This window comes from Macaca nemestrina, chromosome 12, assembly GCF_043159975.1.
Source record: "Macaca nemestrina isolate mMacNem1 chromosome 12, mMacNem.hap1, whole genome shotgun sequence".
In the NCBI taxonomy this organism is placed as follows: Eukaryota; Metazoa; Chordata; class Mammalia; order Primates; family Cercopithecidae; genus Macaca; species Macaca nemestrina.
The window spans coordinates 7,175,827-7,196,820 of NC_092136.1; the positions used below are offsets into that span (position 1 = coordinate 7,175,827).

Genomic DNA, 20,994 nt, shown 5'->3' on the forward strand with positions numbered 1-20,994 from the left:
TGCCTCAACCTCCCAGGCTCAAGCAATCTTCCCACCTCGGTCTCTTGAGTAACCAGGACTACAGGTGCATGCCACCATCCCTGGCTAAGTCTTCAAACTTTTTGTAGAGTCTTGCTATGTTATCCAGGCTGGTCTTGAACTCCTAGGCTCAAGGGATTCTCCCGCCTCAGCCTCCCAAAGTGCTGGAATTATAGGCATGAGCCAACGAACGTGGCCAATCCTGTTATTTTTAAATTAAAATTCTGGAAATTGGCTGGGTACAGTGGCTCACACCTGTAATTCCAACACTGTGAGAGGCTGAGGCAGGTGGATCACCTAAGGTCAGGAGTTCAAGACAAGCCTGGCCAACACGGTGAAACCCCGTCTCTACTAAAAATACAAAAATTAGCTGGGTGTGGTGGTGTGCTCCTGTAATCGCTGCTATTTGAGAGGCTGAGGTGGAAGAATTGCTTGAACCTGGGAAGCGGAGGCTGCAGTGAGCCGAGTTCATGCCACTGCACTCAAGCCTGGGCAACAGAGCGAGAACCTGTTTCAAAAATAATAATAAGGCCGGGCGCGGTGGCTCACGCCTGTAATCCCAGCACTTTGGGAGGCTGAGGCGGGCGGATCACAAGGTCAGGAGATCAAGACCATCCTGGCTAACATGGCGAAACCCTGTTTCTACTAAAAATACAAAAAATTAGCCGGGCGAGGTGGCGGGCACCTGTAGTCCCAGCTACTCAGGAGGCTGAGGCAGGAGAATGGCGAGAACTCGGGAGGCGGAGCTTGCAGTGAGCCAAGATCACGCCACTGCACTCCAGCCTGGGCAATAGAGTGAGACTCTGTCACAAAAAAAAAAAAAAAAAAGAAAAAATAATAATGATAATAAAATAAAATTCTAGAAATATTAAGGAAACAAAATTACAAATAAATGTTACTGGAATTCTTACATCCCTGTCATTAAATTCCTATTTAGTAAATCACATTAGGCTAACAAGAAGGCTAAATTCTAACCACCTGTCTTCCTGTACTTCCACATGACCAAACAAGCAATGATTACTAATATAAAAATAGTTCCTTTCGGCTGGGTGTGGTGGCTCATGCCTGTAATCCCAGCACTTTGGGAGACCGAGGCAGGTTGATCACTTGAGGTCAGGAGTTCAAGACCAGCCTGGCCAACATGATGAAACCCTGTCTCTACCAAAAAAATACAAAAATTAGCAGTGCATGGTGGCCTATAGTCTCAGCTACTCAGGAGGCTGAGGCAGGAGAATTGCTTGAATCAGGGAGGCGGAGGTTGCAGTGAGCCAAGATCGCGCCACTGCACTCTATATCCTGGGCAACAAAGTGAGACTCTATCTCAAAATAATAAATAAATAAATAAATAATAAAAATGTTAATTTTTATTTTTCAGGGTCTCATGACATTCCCCAGGCTGGTCTTGAACTACTGGCCTCAAGCAATCCTCTGTCTTAGCCTCTCAAAGTGTTGGGATTACAAGTTGAGCCACTATGCCTGGTCAAGAGTGAATTTTTATTTTTTTTTATTTTTTGAGACAAGGTCTCACTCTGTCACCCAGGCTGGAGTGCAGTGGCATGATCTCAGCTCACTGCAACCTCCGCCTCCCGGGTTCAAGCGCTTCTCCTGCCTCAGTCTCCCAAGTAGCTCAAATTACAGGCGCATGCAACCATGCCTGGCTAATTTGTGTATTTTTAGTAGAGACGGAGTTTCGCCATGTTGGCCAGGCTGGTCTCAAACTCCTGACCTCTGGCTATCCACCCACCTCGGCCTCCCAAAGTGCTGGGATTCCAAGCATGAGCGCCTGGCTCCAAGGGTGAATTTTAATACTCCTCTCCGTTACGTCCAAAGGTCAATGGGCCTACATTAAGTTACAGGTGAAACAAATCAGAATAATCCTGCCCTATATAAAATTAAGTGATTTCACGCCCAGGCATGGTGGCTCACGCCTGTAATCCCAGCACTTTGGGAGGCCAAGGTGGGAGGATTGCTTGAGCCCAGGAGTTCAAGGTCAGCCTGGACAAAATTGTGAGACCCTGTCTCTAAAAAAAAAAATTTTTTTTTGATTATAATAAATTTAAAAATTCACCCCCCCCACAAAACTTTAAGTGATTTCAGAAAATGCAGTTATTCTTATCAAAATACAGTATCAATATATCTTTATAAAAATACAAGTTATTCTTGTCAAATAGTCTTATTTTCCTTCAGCTTAATCTTGGTATGTGCAAAAAGTTATAAATTTTCACAGTAGAAAAACAACTCATTTTATTTTAATTTTTTGAGACAGGGTCTTGTTCTGTCACCCAGGCTGGAATGCAGTGGCGCAATCACCCGTCACTGCAGCCTCAACCTCCTGGGCTCAGGTGATCCTCCCACCTCAGCCTGAGTAGCTGGAACTACAGGCATGTGCCATCACACCCAGCTTTTTTTTTTTTTGGGGGGGTACTTTTTGTAGCGATATGGTTTCACCATGTTGCCCTGGCTGGTCTCAAACTCCTCAGCTCAAGCGATCTGCCTGCCTTGACCTCCCAAAGTGCTGGGATTACAAGCATCAGTTACCAACACCCAGACGAAAACAACCCTTTTGGTGACAATGACAATATGAAGAAAATGATTACACTAACCGTGGAGGGCCTCTGCACCATGTTCTCCAGCCTGGTGTGGCTAAACTCTAGGCTGATGACATTATAGAGTTTTTCTCGCTCCTCCTCTGGGGTCTCATAGTAGCGTGTCCACTGAGCCATGGTCATTTCAATGCCTTTCTGTGTGTTCACATCCATGACATCCACCATGCGACGACTCCCTGCCATAAAAGATGCATTGATCATCTCTATGAAGCCACTAATATCCTTAAATACAGTAAGAATATTTTTAAAAAGGAGAAGGAAAAATACTATCCTTTCTTATTTTCAGTAATAGACAAGGAAAAAGTTCTCATTCAACATAATCATAATCAAATCACACAGAATGGGAAAGACAATGGGTAATGTTAATAATAATAATTATTCCCTAATGCATGTTTACCATACAGTCTGTTGTTGAATCTTTTATCTAAGGTCTAATTTAATCCTAACAATTCCTTTTTTTTTTTTGAGACGGAGTCTCGCTCTGTGGCCCAGGCTGGAGTGCAGTGGCGCAATCTTGGCTCACTACAAGCTCTGCCTCCTGGGTTCACGCCATTCTCCTGCCTCAGCCTCCTGAGTAGCTGGGACTACAGGCGCCCGCCACCACGCCCAGCTAATTTTTTTGTATTTTTAGTAGAGACGGGGTTTCACCGTGTTAGTCAGGATGGTCTCGATTTCCTGACCTCGTGATCCACCTGCCTTAGCCTCCCAAAGTGCTGGGATTACAGGTGTGAGCCACTGTGCCTGGCCTAATCCTAACAATTCTAAACGCTAAATACTAAATACTAATCTTCACTTCGTACACGAGAAAGCAGATGTTAGGTAACTTATAGAACAAACCAGGAAAAGAACCTGGGCAAGCTCACTCTAGAGTCAAGCTCTTACTTACTGAGCTATACTGATTTGATGTAGATTGACCTAATCTATCTCATAATTTGAATAAAGGATCCATAATTTAGTGGGTAATATGATTTTGAATTCATATTCTTTTGTTAAACAGGGCTATTTCCAAAACCTGTCGATAATATCCTAGCCCATGAAGATAATTATCCTAGTTCATGAAGAACAAAGTCCCCTTTTCATTTATTCCACAAATATTTATAGAATGATAAAGACACCAGGACGGACACGAAGATCTGTGTCAGATTCTTGTTGACTATAACAATTACAACAAAATGCAGAAGGCCAGAAGAGTCAGCAGAAAATAGTAGTGGAGAGAAAACAATAGCTTTGGAGCCAAAGAGACCTAAGTTTGTTTATTTATTTATTTATTTATTTATTTTATTTTATTTTTTTTTGAGACAGAGTCTCGCTCTGTCACCCAGGCTGGAGTGCAGTGGCCGGATTTCAGCTCACTGCAAGCTCCGCCTCCCGGGTTCACGCCATTCTCCTGCCTCAGCCTCCCCAGTAGCTGGGACTACAGGCGCCCGCCACCTCGCCCGGCTAGTTTTTTGTATTTTTTAGTAGAGACGGGGTTTCACCGGGTTAGCCAGGATGGTCTCGATCTCCTGACCTTGTGATCCGCCCGTCTCGGCCTCCCAAAGTGCTGGGATTACAGGCTTGAGCCACCGCGCCCGGCCTGTTTATTTATTTTTTAGAGATGGAGTCTTGCTCTGTCGCTCAGGCTCGGGTGCAGTGGTGTGCTCTTGGCTCACTGCAAACTCCCAACTCCTGGGTTCAAGCAATTATCCTGCCTCAACCTCCAGAGTAGCTGGGACTACAGGCACACGCTGCCACCCCACCTAACTTTTTGTATTTTAGTAGAGACGGGGTTTCACCATGTTGCCCAGGCTGGTCTCAAACTCCTGAGCTCAGGCAATTCGCCTGCCTTAGCCTCCTAAAGTGCTAGGATTACAGGCATGAGCCACCGCACCCGGCCTATTTATTTCTCTATTTTTATTTTGAAACAGTCTCACTGTGTCACCCAGGCTGGAGTGCAGTGGTGCGAAATCTTGGCTCACCTCCACCTCCCAGGTTCAAGCAATGCTTGTGCCTCAGCCTCCCAAGTAGCTGGGACTACGGCCGTGTGCCACCATGCCTGCCTAATTTTTGTGTTTTTGGTAAAGTCAGGGTTTTGCCATGTTGGCCAGGCTGGTCTGAAACTCCTGACCTCAGGTGATCTGCCCACCTTGGCCTTCCAAAATGCTGGGATTACACGTGTGAGCCACTGCACCTGGCTGAGACCTAAGTTTAAATCTCAGCTCCTATACTACTTAGACAAGTTATGTAATTTCTCTAACATGAATATCTTGTGGAGAATGAGTATCACCTTGTGGGCCATTGTGAAGATTTAAAATCGATAAAGTAAAATGTTTAACACAAAGTAGGTGCTCAAGCAGCAGTAAAAACAAAAGGAAAGTATCATATTTTTATTAGACTGATCAGAAAATGCTTTAGGAAAAGAGGGGGAAGAATAAGTAGAATTCTAACGAGATGATTCAACAGGGACAATTCCACGCAGAGGTAAAGGCATAAGCTAAAATATTCAGAAAATGGTGGTCAGGGAAGGGAGAGAATAAAAAGCTGACAATATTGTATGCCTGGCCGGGCATAGTGGCGCACGTCTATAATCCCAGCACTCTGGGAGGTCAAGGTGGGCAGACTGCTTCTCTCCAGGAGTTTGAGACCAGCCTGAGCAACACAGCAAAACACTGCCTCTACTAAAAACACAAAAAAATTAAAATACACACGCAAACAAAAAAAAATACAAATACAAATACAAATACAAAAAATTAGCTGGGATGGTGGTGCGTGCCTGTAATCCCGGCTACTCAGGAGGCTGAGGTGTGAATCATCTGAGCCCAGGAGGTAGAGGCTGTAGGAAAAAAAAAAAATTTATATATATATATATATATATATATATATAGTCTGCCTTGTAAGACAAATAAACACGTGGCCTGGCTGGATATATCAGGTAGCATTAGAACCTGACTTCCTGTCTCTAAGGAATTTATAGTTTAGTTAAAGAGATAACACCCAAGAGAAGAATATGGCCAGTGTGAAATAGACAAGGCAGAATATATATATTAATAGCAAAACATAACTAATAATATAAGGCAATGGACAGAACCTACCCTTCATATTTTAAAAGAAAAAGTGAATGTCAAATCAAAACTGCCAAGAAATACCACTTCATAGCCACTAGGATCGCAATAATTTTAAAAATGGAAAATAATGAGTGTTAGCAAAAATGTAGAGAAATTGGAACCCTCATACATCTACTGGTGGGCATATAAGATGGTGCAGCCGCTATGAAAATTGGGTGGGCAGTTCCTCAATAAACTAAACACATAATGACCATATGACTCAGCAATTCTACTCCTAGGCATATATCTAAAAGAATTAAACAAAGTGTTCAAACAAAAGCTTGTACATAAATATTCACTGCAGCACTATTCAAAACAGCTAAAAGATGGAAATAACACAAATGTTTCTCATGATACGGATAAAATGTGGTCGATCCATACTAGGAAATATTTGGCCATAAAAAGGAATGAAGTACTAATACATGCTACAACATGGATACACCAAGAAAACACACTGTATCGGCTGGGAGTGGTGGCTCACGCCTGTAATCCCAGCACTTTGGGAGGCCTAGGCGGGTGGATCATGAGGTCAGGAGATCAAGACCATCCTGGTTACCACAGTGAAACCCTATCTCTACTAAAAATACAAAAAGTTAGCTGGGCGTGGTGGTGGGCACCTGTAGTCCCAGCTACTCAGGAGACTGAGGCAGGAGAATGGCATGAACCCAGGAGGCGGAGCTTGCAGTGAGCCGAGATCGTGCCACTGCACTCCAACCTGGGTGACACAGCAAGACTCTTACCTCAAAAAAAAACAAAAAAAAACAAAAAAAAAAACACACTATCAAAGAAGTCTACACAAAAGGCTACATATTATATAGCTCCATTTATATGAAATATATAGATTAGACAAATTCACCAAGACAAAGAGTAGATTTGTTGTTGCCAGGAGTTAAGTGGAGGAGAAAACGGAGAATGACTGCTCAATGGTATGGAGTTTGTTTGGGGTGATGAAATTCTAAAACTAGATAGTGGTGATGGTTGCACACTGTGAAAAAACTTGATTACACAAGTATGCTTTAAAATGGGTTCATGACAATGAAATGTTTTATACAAAAAGAAAAAAATGTAATGGTTATGACGGTAAACTTTATATTATTTGTATTTAACCATAATTTAAGAAATTACAAGTAAATGCTTTCCTTCAGGAATGTAGGGGAGCGCAGGTGCGGAGACTCATGCCTATAATCCCAGCACTTTGGGAGGCTGAGCTGGGCAGATCACTTGAGGTCAGGAGTTTCAGACCAGCCTGGCCAACATAGTGAAACCTTATCTCTACTAAACATACAAAAATTAGCTGGGCGTGGTGGTGTGTGGCCATAGTCCCAGCTACTCAGGAGGCTGAGGCAGGAGATTCGCTTGAATTTGAGAGGCAGAGGTTGCAGTGAGCCAAGATCGCACCACTGCATTCCAGCCTGGGCGACAGAGCAAAACTTTGTCTTAAAAAAAAAAAAAGAATGTAGAGGAAAGCAAAGTTTTATTCTTTTTTCCTTTTGAGATGGGGCCTCATTCTGTCACCCAGGCTGGAGTGCAGTGGCACAATCTAGGCTCAATGCAACCTCTGCCTCCCAGGCTCAAGCAATCCTCCCACCCCAGCCTCCTTGAGTAGCTGGGACTACAGTGTACGCCACCATACCCAGTTAATTTTTTGTATTTTTGGTAGAGACAAGGTTTCGCCATGTTGCCCAGGCTGGTATTCTTTTATTATTAGACTACTTAGTATAGGCATATCTTGGAGATATTGTGGGTTCAGTTCCAGATCATTGCAATAAAACAAATGTTCCAATAAGCAAGTCATACAAACTTTTTGGTTTCACAGTGCACATAAGTTATATTTATGTTATACTGTAGGCTATTAAGTGTGCAACAGCATTGTCTCTACAAAAACAAGGTACATACCTTTATTTAAAAACACTTTATTGCTAAAAATGCTAACAATCATCTGAGCCTTCAGTAAGTCATAATATTTGCTTGTGGAGAGACTTGCCTCAATGTTGAGGGCTGCTGACTAATCAGGGTGGTGGTGGTTGCTGAAGGTTGGGATGGATATAGCAACTTCTTTTTCTTTCACTGAAGTGTAAACCTTTTTTCTTTTTTTTGGAGGTGGGGACAGGGTCTTGCTCTGTTGCCCAGGCTGGAGTGCACTGGCGCAATCACAGCTCACCGCAGCCACATTCTTGGGCTCTGATGATCCTCCCACCTTAGCCTCCTGAGTAGCTGGGACTACAGGCATGTGCCACAGTGCCTGGCTAATTTTTTAATTTTTTGCAGATACAAGATCTTGCTATGTTTCTCAGGTTGATAATGTCTTTTTTGTTTGTTTTTTGAGACGGAGTCTCGCTCTGTTGCCCAGGCCGGAGTGCAGTGGCACGATTTAACCTCACTGCAAGTTCTGCCTCTTGGGTTCACGCCATTCTCCTGCCTCAGCCTCCTGAGTAGCTGGGACTACAGGCTCCTGCCACCACACCTAGCTAGATTTATTTCTGTATTTTTAGTAGAGACGGGGGTTTCACTGTGTTAGCTAGGATGGTCTTGATCTCCTGACCTCGTGATCCACCTGCCTCAGCCTCCCAAAGTGCTAGGATTACAGGCGTGAGCTACCTCGCCCAGCCGACAATTTCTTAAAATAAGACAACAATAAAGTTTGCAACATGGATTGATACTTCCTTTCACAAACAGACTTCTCTGTAGCATGCAATGCTGTCTGATAGCATTTTACTCATGTTAGAACTTCTTTCAAAATTGGAGTCAATCCTCTCAAACCCTACTGCTTTATAAACTCACTTTATGTAATATCCTAAATATCTTGTTGTTACTTTGACAATGTTTACAGCATCTTCACCAGGAGTAGATTCCATCTTAAAAAAACAAACTTATTTGCTCATCCATAAGAAGCAACTCCTCATCTGCTCAAGTTCCATTATAGATTGCAGCAATTCAGTCACATCTTCCCCTCCATTTCTAATTCTAGTTCTCTCACTATTTTCACCACATTTGCAGTTATTTCCTCCACTGAAGTCTTGAACTGCTCAAAGTCATCCATAAGGGTGGGAATCAACTTTTTCCAAACTCCTGTTAATGTTGACATTCTGACCTCCTCCCATGTACCACAAATGCTCTTTTTCATTTTAATTAATTTTTTTTTTTAGAGACAGGGTCTCACTCTCATGCCCAGGCTGGAACAGAGTGGCAAGATCAGAGCTCATTGCAGCCTCAAATTCCTGGGCTCAAGTGATCCTCCCACCTCAACCTCCCAAATAGTTGGGACTACAGGTGTACACCACCAAGCATGGCTGATTTTTTTTTTTTTTTTGAGATGGAGTCTAACTCTGTTGCCCAGGCTGGAGTGCAGTGGTGCGATCTTGGCTTACTGTAACCTCCACCTCCCAGGGTGAGGCAATTCTCCTGCTTCAGCCTCCCAAGTAGCTGGGACTACAGGCTCATGCCACCATGCCTGGCTAATTTTTGTATGTCTAGTAGAGACTGGGTTTCACCATATTGGTCATGCTGGTCTTGAACCCCTGACCTTGTGATCTGCCCGCCTCGGCCTCCCAAACTGCTGGGATTACAGGCCTGAGTCACTGCACCGGGCCATGGCTAATCTCTTAGTGAGATGGTCTCACTATGCTTCCCAGGCTGGTCTCAAACTCCTGGCCTCAAGGGATCCACCCATCTGGGCCTTTCAAAACGCTGGGATTACAGACATGAGTCACTATGCCTGGCCACAAATGTTCTTAATGGCATCTACAGTGGTGAATCCTTTCCAGATGTTTTTCAATTGATTTGGTCCAGATCCATCAGCAGAATCACTATCTATATCAGCTATAGCCTTATGAAATATATTTCTTAAATAGTAAGACTAAAGTTGGAATTACTCCTTGATCCATGGGCCACAGAATGAATACTGTTATCTGGCATGAAAACAATATTAATCTCAGGCAGGGATGGTAGCTCATGCTCGTAATCCCAGCACTTTGGGAGGCTGAGGCAGGCAAATCTCTTGAGCCCAGGAGTTTGAAACCAGCCTGGGTAACATGTTATACTGTGTCTCTACCAAAACATACAAAAATTAGCTGGGTGTGTTGGCATGTGCTTGTAGTCCCAGCTAAAGGTTGAGGTGGAAGGATCACCTGAGCCCAGGGACACTGAGCCTGCAGTAGGCCGTGATTGTACCACTGCACTCCAGCTTGGGCAACAGAGTGAGACCTTGTCTTAAAAAAAAAAAAAAAAAAAAAAAAAAGGCTGGGCGCGGTCGCTCGCACCAGTAATCCCAGCACTTTGGGAGGCCGAGATGGGCGGATCACGAAGTCAGGAGATCGTGACCATCCTGGCTAATATGGTGAAACCCCATCTCTACTAAAAATACAAAATAAATTAGCCGGGTGTGGTGGTGGGTGCCTGTAGTCCCAGCTTCTCAGGAGGCTGAGACAGGAGAATGGTGTGAACCCAGGAGGCAGAGCTTGCGGCACTCCAGCCTAGGCGACAGAGCGAGACTCCGTCTTAAAAAAAAACACAACAACAACAACAAACAACATTAATCTCTTTGTACATTCCCATCAGAGCTCTCGGGTGAAGAGGTACACTGTCAATGAGCAGTAACATTTTGAAAGGAACCTTTTTTCCTGAGCAGATCTCCACAGTGGGCTTAATATATTCAGTAAACCATGCTGTAAAACAGATGTGCTGTCATCTAGGCTTTGTTGTTCCATTAATAGAGTAGATTTAACATAATTCTTAAGGGCCCTAGGATTTTGGAATGGGAAATGAGCTTTTTTGGAATGGTAAATTTGGTTTCCAATTAAAATCACCAGCTGTATTAACCCCTAACAAGAGAGTCAGCTTGCCCCTTGAAGCAACTGCCTTTCTCTAGCTACGAAAATCCTAGATGGCATCTTCTTCCAATAGAAGGCTGTTTCATTTACATGGAAAATCTGCTGTTTAGTGCAGCCTCCTTCATCAATGATCCTAGCTGGATCTCCTGGATAACTTGCTGCAGCTTCTACATCAGCATATGCTGCTGCTTTACCTTGCACTTCATTGTTACAAAGATGGTTTCTTCAACTTCATAAACCAACCTCTCCTAGCTTTAAACTTCTCTTCTGCAGCTCCCTCACCTCTCTCAGCCTTCACAGAATTAAAGAGAATTAGGGTTTTACTGTGGCTTAAGGTTTGTTAAGGGATGTTACCGCTGGTTCAAATTTTCTATCTAAACCACTCAAACTTTCTCCATATCAGCGATAAGGCTATTTTTCTTTCTTATTCCCATGCTCATTGGAGTAGCACTTTTAATTTCCTTCAAGAATCTTTCCTTTGCATTCACATCTTGGTTAACTATTTGATATAAAAGGCCTATCCTGGCTTTTGACATGCCTTTAACACAAAACTTAATCATTTCTAACTTTTGATTTAAAGTGAGAGACGTGGGACTCTTCCTTTCACTTGAACACTTAAGAGGCCACTGTAGTGTTATTAGTTGGCCTAATTTCAATATTGTTGTGTCTCAGGGAATAGGGAGGCCTGAGGAGAGAAAGAGAACAGGGGAATAGCAATTTGGCAAAGCAGTCAGAACACATACATTTCAAATCTGCTCTCCTATATGGATACAGTTCATGGCACCCCAAAACAAGTATAATAGTAATGTCAAAGATCACTGATCAGCCAGGTGCAGTGGCTCATGCCTGTAATAACAGCACTTTGGGGAGGCTGAGGGGGGTGAATCACTTGAGGTCAGAAGTTTGAGATCATCCTGGCCAACATGGTGAAACTCCATCTCTATTAAAAATGCAAAAATTAGCCAGGCATGGTGGTGCATGCCAGTAATCTCAGCTACTCAGGAGGCAGAGGCATGAGAACTGCTTGAATCCAGGAGGTGGAGGTTGCAGTAAGCCAAGATTGCGCCACTGCACTCCAGCCTGGGCAACAGAGTGAGACTCCATCTTAAAAACAAACAAACAAACAAACAAACAAACAAAAAAACACCACTGATCACCACTAACAAATAATAATGAAAAGGTTTGAAAATGTGACAGACATGAAGTGAGCATATGCTATTGGAAAAATGGCAGCTACAGACTTGCTCAATGAAGGTTTGCCAGAAACCTTCAATTTATAAAAAACAAAACAAAACAAACAAACAAAAAACAACAACAAAAAACCCCACTATCTGCAAAATGCAATAAAGCAAAGTGCAATAAAATGAGGTGTGCTCATACTCTGGGTATGGACCAGAGCACTTAGATAAAATTGTGATGGTCAAAGTAATAGCTAACATTTACTGAGAACTCAGCACAGTTGATCCTTGAACAACACTGGTTTGAATTGCATGGGTTCACTTACACATGAATTTTCTTCCATCCCTGCCACTCCTGAGACAGCAAAAGCAATCCCACCTCTTCCTTAGCCTACTCATCATGAAGATGAAAAGATAGTAAATGTATTTTCGATCTTAATAGTAAACATATTTTCTTTTGTAATTTAGTAATTTTTTCTTACTTTATTGTAAGAATATAGTATATAATATGTATAACATAAAATATGTTAATCAACTGTTTACATTATCCATAGGCTTCCAGTAAACAGTAGGTTATCAGTAGTTAAGTTTCTGAGGAGTTCCAAGTTATATGCAGATTTCTGACTTGCTGAGGGTTGGTGCCTCTAGCACTTGCATTGTTCAAGGGTCAACTGTATATGCCAGACACTGTTCTAAGCACTTCACATTTAAGTAACTTGTCCAAGATTACAGAGCTAGCAATTAGTGTAGCTGGGGACAGTTTTGCTACAGAGTCCATATTCTCAACCAAATACATCCTATCACAGAAAGTTTACACGACAGAACGGCTTACTTCTTTCTAATACATAAACTGACATTGAAGAAGTAACATTCTACCACAGGCTGAAAAGAAGAGCTGGATCAGCTTTTTCACGCATTTTGCCAATGATTAACTATCCAAGAAACAAAAAAACATCTAGACTTTAAAAAAATCTGGATAGAAAGTTAGTCACTGGCTGGACACAGTGGCTCACACCTGTAATCCCAACATTTTCGTGGGGCTGAAGCGGGCCGAATGCTTGGGCTCAGGAGTTCCAAGACCAGCCTGGGCAACAAGGTGAAATCCCATCTCTACAAAAAAAAATACAAAAATTATCTGGGCATGGTGGTGCCCACCCGTGGTCCCAGCTACTCAGGAAGCTGAGGTGGGAGGATTGCTTGAGCCCAGAAGTCAAGGCTGCAGTGAGTCATGACTGCCCCACAAAACTCCAGCCTGTGTGACAAAGCAATAAAAAGTTAATTTCTGATAAGGTCTGTCAGGTTAGATATAATTGTTGCTTTATTTTCAATCACAGCAAAGATATTTGTGTTCATCCTTGGGTTTATTTAGAAAATATAAGGTTACAAAGGGTTTCCAAAGATCATTATTAACATTAAGAAGAGTACTGAGGAAAGGAAAAGTGGTAAGGAAGTAGGAAGAAAACCAAAGAAAGACTGATGACTGAATAAGATCTTACATATTTGTATAGCTCAGAAATTTGAATACTATATCCAGGAGTCTACTTTCTTTTTTTCAACTTGTAACAAATTGTAGTAAAATATAAAAACATAAAATGTTCTATCTTAACCACTTTCAGGAGCACAGTTCAGTGTTACCAAATATATTCACAATGTTGTGCAACCATTACCACCATCCATCTCCATAACTCTGTTCATCTTACAAAACTGAAACTATGGCTGTTTTAAGTCCCCACTGCCCTTCTTCCCAGTAACCACTATTCTACCTTGTCTCTATGATTTTGGTTACTCTACATAATTCATGTTAGTGGAATTACACAGTATTTGTCTTTTTGTGGCTGGGTTATTTCACTTAGCATAAGTCCTTAAGATTCATATAATTTGTAGTATTTATCAGAATTTCCTTCCTTTTAAAGGCTAAATAATATTCCAGTGAATGGAAATACCACATTATGCTTATGTATTCACCGTTGATGGACATTTAGGTTGCTACATTTTAGCTACTATGAATAATCATTGAGCTAAGCGCTGTGGTACCTGCCTGCAGTCCCAGCTATGCAAGAAGGAAGGAAGGAAGATCACTTGAGTCCAGGATTTCAAGGCCAGCTTGGGCAACACGGTGAGATGTCATCTCTTAAAACTGTAATACGCCCACTTGCTCCCTCCTGCCATTTGGCTGACATGAAGAACTAGAGGTGACAGCAGTGGTAGCCTGCATCTGAGGCTCATGGGCTGCAAGCCCCTGCTTGGGCACCATGGATGATTTTGCCAAAGGAGGTTTCACTGTAGTGGATTATGTCTTGTTAGAAAATTGCCCTAATATGGGCGATTGTGTCGTTGCTCCTCAATTTATGACCAACAATTACGTTCGTGTGACTCAGCTTAACTGGGATGGGGTAGGTATGCAATACAAAGATTACATCTAAGTGACAGAAATGTAGCAATTCTTGTGGTTCTCAGATAAGTTTGAAGAAATCACAACATCTTGAGTTGATAGAAGATATTGTGGATTTGGCAAAGAAAGTTGCTTTAAGTGGTAGAAAAATGATTCATTCTTTATTGGAAGCTTATTGAGAACTGGTTATAAAATATAAAATAAAATACTGGCAACGGAACCAGCTTTGAACTGGGTAAATACACAGGCAATATAACAATTCTAACTAAATTAGGACAAGCTGACAATTGTTGGCTTATTTTCTTTACTGAATATAAGTACAATATAACTAAAGTTCTAATAGAAAACTGCAGGCCGGGCGCAGTGGCTCAAGCCTGTAATCCCAGCACTTTGGGAGGCCGAGACGGGCGGATCACGAGGCCAGGAGATCGAGAAACGATCCCGGCTAACACGGTGAAACCCCGTCTCTACTAAAAAATACAAAAAAACTAGCCGGGCGAGGTGGCGGGCGCCTGTAGTCCCAGCTACTCGGGAGGCTGAGGCAGGAGAACGGCGTAAACCCGGGAGGCGGAGCTTGCAGTGAGCTGAGATCCGGCCACTGCACTCCAGCCTGGGTGACAGAGCAAGACTCCGTCTCAAAAAAAAAAAAAAAAAAAAAAAAAAAAGAAAAAAAAAAGAAAACTGCAATTTGCTTGAAGAATTTTATTTTTATTTTTTTTTTTTTGAGACGGAGACTCGCTCTGTCGCCCAGGCTGGAGTGCAGTGGCCGGATCTCAGCTCACTGCAAGCTCCGCCTCCCGGGTTCACGCCATTCTCCTGCCTCAGCCTCCCGAGTAGCTGGGACTACAGGCGCCCACCACCGCGCCCGGCTAGTTTTTTGTATTTTTTTTTTTTAGTAGAGACGGGGTTTCACCGTGTTAGCCAGGATGGTCTCGATCTCCTGACCTCGTGATCCGCCCGTCTCGGCCTCCCAAAGTGCTGGGATTACAGGCGTGAGCCACCACGCCCGGCTGCTTGAAGAATTTTAAACCCAAGGTTCTACAGACTGCATAGAGCATGAAAAACTAATAAAAATAAAAGGAAATGAAGAGTTTTGCAAAGAAAGACTTGATATAGCTCTATTATACCAGAGCCACTGAATAGACCTGAAAACCATTTTCTTTATAGCAACTGAGCTCTGTTTTCTTTGTACTGAACAGTTTAGATCACAGTCCCATGGTATAAAATTTGGAAAATTTGACAAGAGTTTAAAAAGAAAATAAAAATCACCAGTAATCCAACCACCTTGAAGAATACAGCTGTATTAATGTTATGCAACTTTTTTTTTTTTTTTGAGACAGAGTCTCACTCTATCACGCAGGCTGGATTGCAGTGGTGTGATCTCGGCTCATTGCAGCCTCCATCTCTTGGGTTCAAGTGATTCTCCTGCCTTAGCCTCTCAGGTAGCTGGGCCTACAGGTATGTGCCACCACACCCAGCTAATTTGTTATGCAACTTTTAGATGGCTCAAGTCATAGATAAACTGAGACTATTTAAACTAGAGAACTGGATGGGGTTGACAGAGTCTTCCATCAATACCATTATTCTCAACGGGTTCTAACAAGAAATGAGCTGCAAATGTCTTTAGGTTATTGCCTCTGTCTAGGTCCCGAATTCCATATATTCTATGCTGGTTTTTTTTTTTTTTTTTTTTTGAGGCAGAGTCTCGCTCTGTCACCCAGGCTGGAGTGCAGTGGCGCGATCTTGGCTTACTGCAAGCTCTGCCTCCCGGGTTCATGACGTTCTCCTGCCTCAACCTCCTGAGTAGCTGGGACTAAAGGCGCCTGCCACTACGCTCGGCTAATTTTTTTGTATTTTTAGTTTTTTGTATTTTTAGTTTCATGGTGTTATCCAGGATGGTCTCAATCTCCTGACCTAGTGATCTGCCCACCTCGGCCTCCCAAAGTGCTGGGATTACAGGCGTGAGACACCACACCTGGCCTATTCTATGCTGTTTGAAGATAAGTTGGTATGCTTTCAAGATCAGATGAACAGGCTGGCAACTTCTAAAAGTTGAGGATTCCTACAATAATTGAGAAGCCAATCCAAAAATTGTGCCTGGCAGGAGGTCATCCACTCTCCAGCTTCAAGAGCTAACAGGCAAATCCAGGTATTTCTGCTCTTTCATGAACGTTGAATGTTAGACACACAAACAGGATCCTCCTAAAACCCTGCTGCAACAGGAGGTGAATCAAAGTAGGAGTACAGAAGCCAGGTAGCTTGCTGAGGTAAAGGCCAAGAGCAGGTTGTGGATCTATCCTTGTACCTCCTTCCTGATGGTCTAGCTTGTGGTTTAATATCACCTACATTTTTATTAGAGGCAGGTAAGCAGCACTGAGAGCCCCCTATTTTTTACTAGGCAATCACCAATATGTATTGAATGCCTATGTAATGCACAAAGTGTTATGCCACATTGCTTTTACTGGTGTTTTTCTTACCTTTTCACAGTATTTATATGATTTACTCAATAATGTGGAGATAATGTTTTCAGAGTCCACAGTATATGTAACTCCTGATAAACTGACTAGATAATGTAACTTAAGAAAAGAACACATTGCTAGAAATTCAGATGTGCCATTGACACAGGAGGACCTACACCTCAGAAAGACTTTTATCAGAGTTACCAAGGTTGAGAGGTTTTGAAAGATGCTAGATCTGGGAATCTGGCTGAGCAGCTGCCGGGACAGCTGGAGGTAAAGCAATCACCCTCCCCCAGTTTGGGCAAAAGGATGCACTTCTCAGCTGTTCCACAAGGCCAGGATTCTTATCTGCTGTCACTGAAGCAAGAACTGAGATACACAAAGAGAACAGAAATGGAACATTTTAAACTAATACTAGAAAAGAAACAAACAAAAGGATTAAAGTCACAAATGCTAAAACTGCTGAAATAATTTATCCTAAGAGATTAGAAAATATAAGTAGAAACACTCAAATGAGATTAAATTTTAAAAATAACTTGGCAAGGTTAATATCTAAAATGGTGGACAGGTACGGTGAGATTACACCTGTAATCTCAGCAATTTGGGAAGCCAAGGCAGGAGGACAGCTTGAGGCCCGGGGCTAGAGACCAGCCTCTTCAACATAGCGAGACCCCGTCTCAATAAATATGTATGTATGTATGTATGTATGTATGTATGTTTTTATTGAGATGGGGTCTCACTCCGTCACCCAGGCTGGAGTACAATGGTGTGGTCTCGGCTCACCACAACCTTCCCCTCCCGGGTTCAAGCAATTATTCTGCCTCAGCCTCCCAAGTAGTTGGGAGTAGAGGCTCCCACCACCACGCCTGGCTAATTTTTTTTATTTTTCATAGATAAAGGGTTTTGCCATGTTGGTCAGGCTGCTCTCGAACTCCCGAACTCAGGTGATCCACCTATCTTGGCCTCCGAAAGTGCTGGGATTACAGGTGTGAGCCACCATGCCCAGCCAATATATACGTATTTAAAAGGATAAAAATAATACAGTCTCCTACAACATGGCTGTGACTCTTCTGAGCACTTTATGTATATTAACTTTTAAAGCTAGAGTTTCCACTATTAATCACTATAAGAAAGTGATAACAGAATAAAAGGGAATATGAAAGTTTAAAAAATTTAAAAATAGATGGCCCAAATAGTCAATAAATATTTCTGAGAACATGATTATCCTTACTGGACATGCAGATTAAAAACTACAAGTTTCTCTTTCATATCCATCAGACTATCGAAAGTTTAAGTCTCGGCCAGGTGCAGTGGCTCACGCCTGTAATCCTAGCACTTTGGGAGGCTGGGGCGGGTGGATCACCTGAGGTCAGGAGTTCAAGATCAGTCTGGTCAACATGGCAAAACCCTGCCTATACTAAAAATAAAAAATGAGCCGGGCGTGGTGGCAGGCGCCTATAATCCCAGCTACTCGGGAGGCTGAGGCAGGAGAATCGCTTGAACCTAGGAGGCGGAGGTTGCAGTAAGCCAAGATCACGGCAGTGCACTCCAGGCTGGAAATAAAGTGAGATTCTGATCCCTCCCCCACAAAAATAAATTAAAATTTAAAAAAATGAATATCTCATAATATCAAGTGTTTGAGAGAATATGGAACAAAGGACACTTTCATACTTGACTGAACAAAGTGTAAACTGGAACAACCGCTTTGGAGAGGAATCTGACAAGGTGAAAATGTACACTCTTTGGCCCACTTCTAGGCTCATACCTTCTAAACTCTCAAATGTGTACCCAAGAATAAATTTATAAGCCTTCATTGTAGCATTATTTGTAAGACTAAAGAAATGGAGGCCGGGCACGGTGGCTCATGCCTATAATCCTAGCACTTTGGGAGGCCAAGGTGGGTGGATCACTTGAGGTCAGGAGTTTGAGACCAGCCTACCCAACATGGCAAAACCCCATCTGTACTGAAAAACACAAAATTGGCCGGGCTTGGTGGTACATGCCTGTAATCCCAGCTACTTGGGAGGCTGAGGCAGGAGAATGGCTTGAACCTGGGAGGTAGAAGTTGCAGTGAGTCAAGATCGCGCCACTGCACTCCAGCCAGGGCACTAAGAGACACTCCATCTCAAGAAAAAAAAAAAGAAAAAAGAAAAAAAATGGAAACAATGTAAATCGTAAATGTCCATCAGTAGGGGAATGGGTAAATTGTGGTATATTCATACAATGGAATTCTATACGGTAGTTAAAAAGAATGCAATGTTTAGTGAAAAAGCAAGTTGCAGAATGATTTGTGCACTATGATGCCATTTGTTAATGTTTAAAAAACCAAGGGAGTGGCTATCTCTGGAAAGAGGAGGAAGGGAAAGGGATTGAAAATGGAAGAATGGTACACAGTGGATGTCAGCTCTAACAAACTTCTGCAAAAAGAGCTGAAGTTTAAATATGGCAAAAGGTTAATTTCTTACTATGTTGTACACAAGTGGATCTTCATTTTGGGTCCATAGATGGATGTTCATTTTGTTAATGATATTCTCTGTAATTTTATGTATATTTGAAATACTTGATAAAGAGCAAAACTAAGTGTAAAGATGCACATGTTAGAAGGAACCAAAGAAAAATACTAATAACAAATAAAAAAGTCGTATCATCTGCCAACAGGGGTGACTTCTTCCTTTCCAATTTGCATGGCTTTTCGTTCCTTTTTTTGCCTAATTGCTGTGTTAGGACTTCCAGTGCTACACTGAATAGAGGCAGTAAAAGCAGGCATCTTTACGTTGTTCCTGACCTTAAATGCTTTTGGTGTTTCACCACTAATTATGATATTTACTGGGGGTTTTTCATATAAAGCTTTTATTATGTTGAGGTAGTTTCCTTTTATTTTTAGTTTGTCAAGTGTTTTTATCATGAAAAGGTGTTGAATTTTGTCAAATGTCTTCTCTGTGTCAATTGAGATGATCATGTGACTTTTTCCCTCCTTCACTGTTAATGAAATTTATATTGATTGATTTTCACAAGTTGAACCATCTATTCCAGGAATAAATCCCACTTGGTCATGGTGTATAATCCTTTTAATATGCTGCTGAATTTAGTATGCAAGTATTTTGTTGAGGATTTTTACATCATTGTTCAAAAAGGATATCGATTTGTAGTTTTGTTTTCTTCTACTGTCTTTGTCTCGCTTTGGTATCAGGGTAATGCTGGCCTCACAGAATGACTTAAGAAGTATTCCCTCCGCCGGGCACAGTGGCTCATGCCTGTTATCCCAGCACTTTGGGAGGCCAAGGCGGGCAGATCATGGTCAGGAGATCGAGACCTGGCCAACATGGTGAAACCCCGTATCTACTAAAATACAAAATATTAGCCAGGCGTGGTGGCAGGCACCTGTAATCCTGCTACTTGGGAGGCTGAGGCAGGAGAATCACTTGAACCCAGGAGGTGGGGACTGCAGTGAGCTGACATTGTGCCACTGCACCCCAGCATGGTGACAGAACGTGACTCATCTCAGGGAGGGGCAGAAGTGTTCCCTCTTAATTCTTTGAAAAAGTTTGAGAAGTATTGGTGTTAGTTCCTCTTTAATTGTTTGGTAGAATTCACCGAAGCCATCAGGCCCAGTCTTTTCTTTGTTGGGAAATGTTTGAATATTGACCCAATCTCCTCACTAATTAAAATATAGTTCTATTCAAAGTTTGTATTTCTTAGTGATTTAGTCTTAATACATTTTGTGTTTCTAGAAATTTGTACACTTCATCTAGGTTGTCCAATTTATTGATGAACAATTGTTCATAGCTTTTTTTTTTTTCCCTGAGACAGAGTCTTGCTCTGTTGTCTAGGCTGGAGTACAATGGCACAATCGGGGCTCACTGCAACCTCCGACTCCCCAGTTCAAGCAATTTTCATGACTCAGCCGCCCGAGTAGTTGGTTTCTTTGACTTTTCTCTATTGTTTTTCTATTCTTTATTTCATTTATCTCTGCTCTAATCTTTATTACTTCCTTTAGCTTTAGGTTTAGTTTGTCCTTTTTCTAGTTATTTAAGTTGTAAGATTAGGTTGTTGATTTCAAGTTTCTCTTCTTTTGTTAAAGAGACAGTTTTTTTTTTTTGACACAGAGTCTTACCTTGTTGCCCAGGCTGGAGTGCAATGTGCGATCTCGGCTCACTGCAACCACCACTTCCCAGGTTCAAGTGATTCTCCTGCCTCAGCCTCTGAGTAGCTGGGACTACAGGTGTGCACCACCACGCCTGGCTAATTTTTGTATTTTTAGTAGAGATGGGGTTTCACTATGTTGACCAGGCTGGTCTCGAACTCCTGACCTCAGATGATCCACCTGCCTCGGCCTGCCAAAGTGCTGGGATTACAGGTGTGAGCCACCTCGCCCGGCCGAGATAAGGTCTTGCTATGTTGCCCAGGCTGGACTCAAAATCCTGGGCTC

At 42.4% G+C, this 20,994-nt stretch overlaps 1 protein-coding gene across 3 annotated transcripts in view; it reads right to left on the bottom strand.

Moving 5' to 3' along the window:
- LOC105469666 (lysine demethylase 2A) overlaps nt 1-20,994 on the bottom strand; it is a 154,138-nt gene that overhangs the window by 50,025 nt on the left and 83,119 nt on the right. For all 3 annotated transcript variants that reach the window (XM_071074199.1, XM_011721003.2, XM_011721004.3), the window contains one exon: nt 2,622-2,800. In XM_071074199.1, the coding sequence (XP_070930300.1) occupies nt 2,622-2,800 (179 nt within the window). The remainder of the gene's footprint in view (nt 1-2,621; nt 2,801-20,994) is intronic.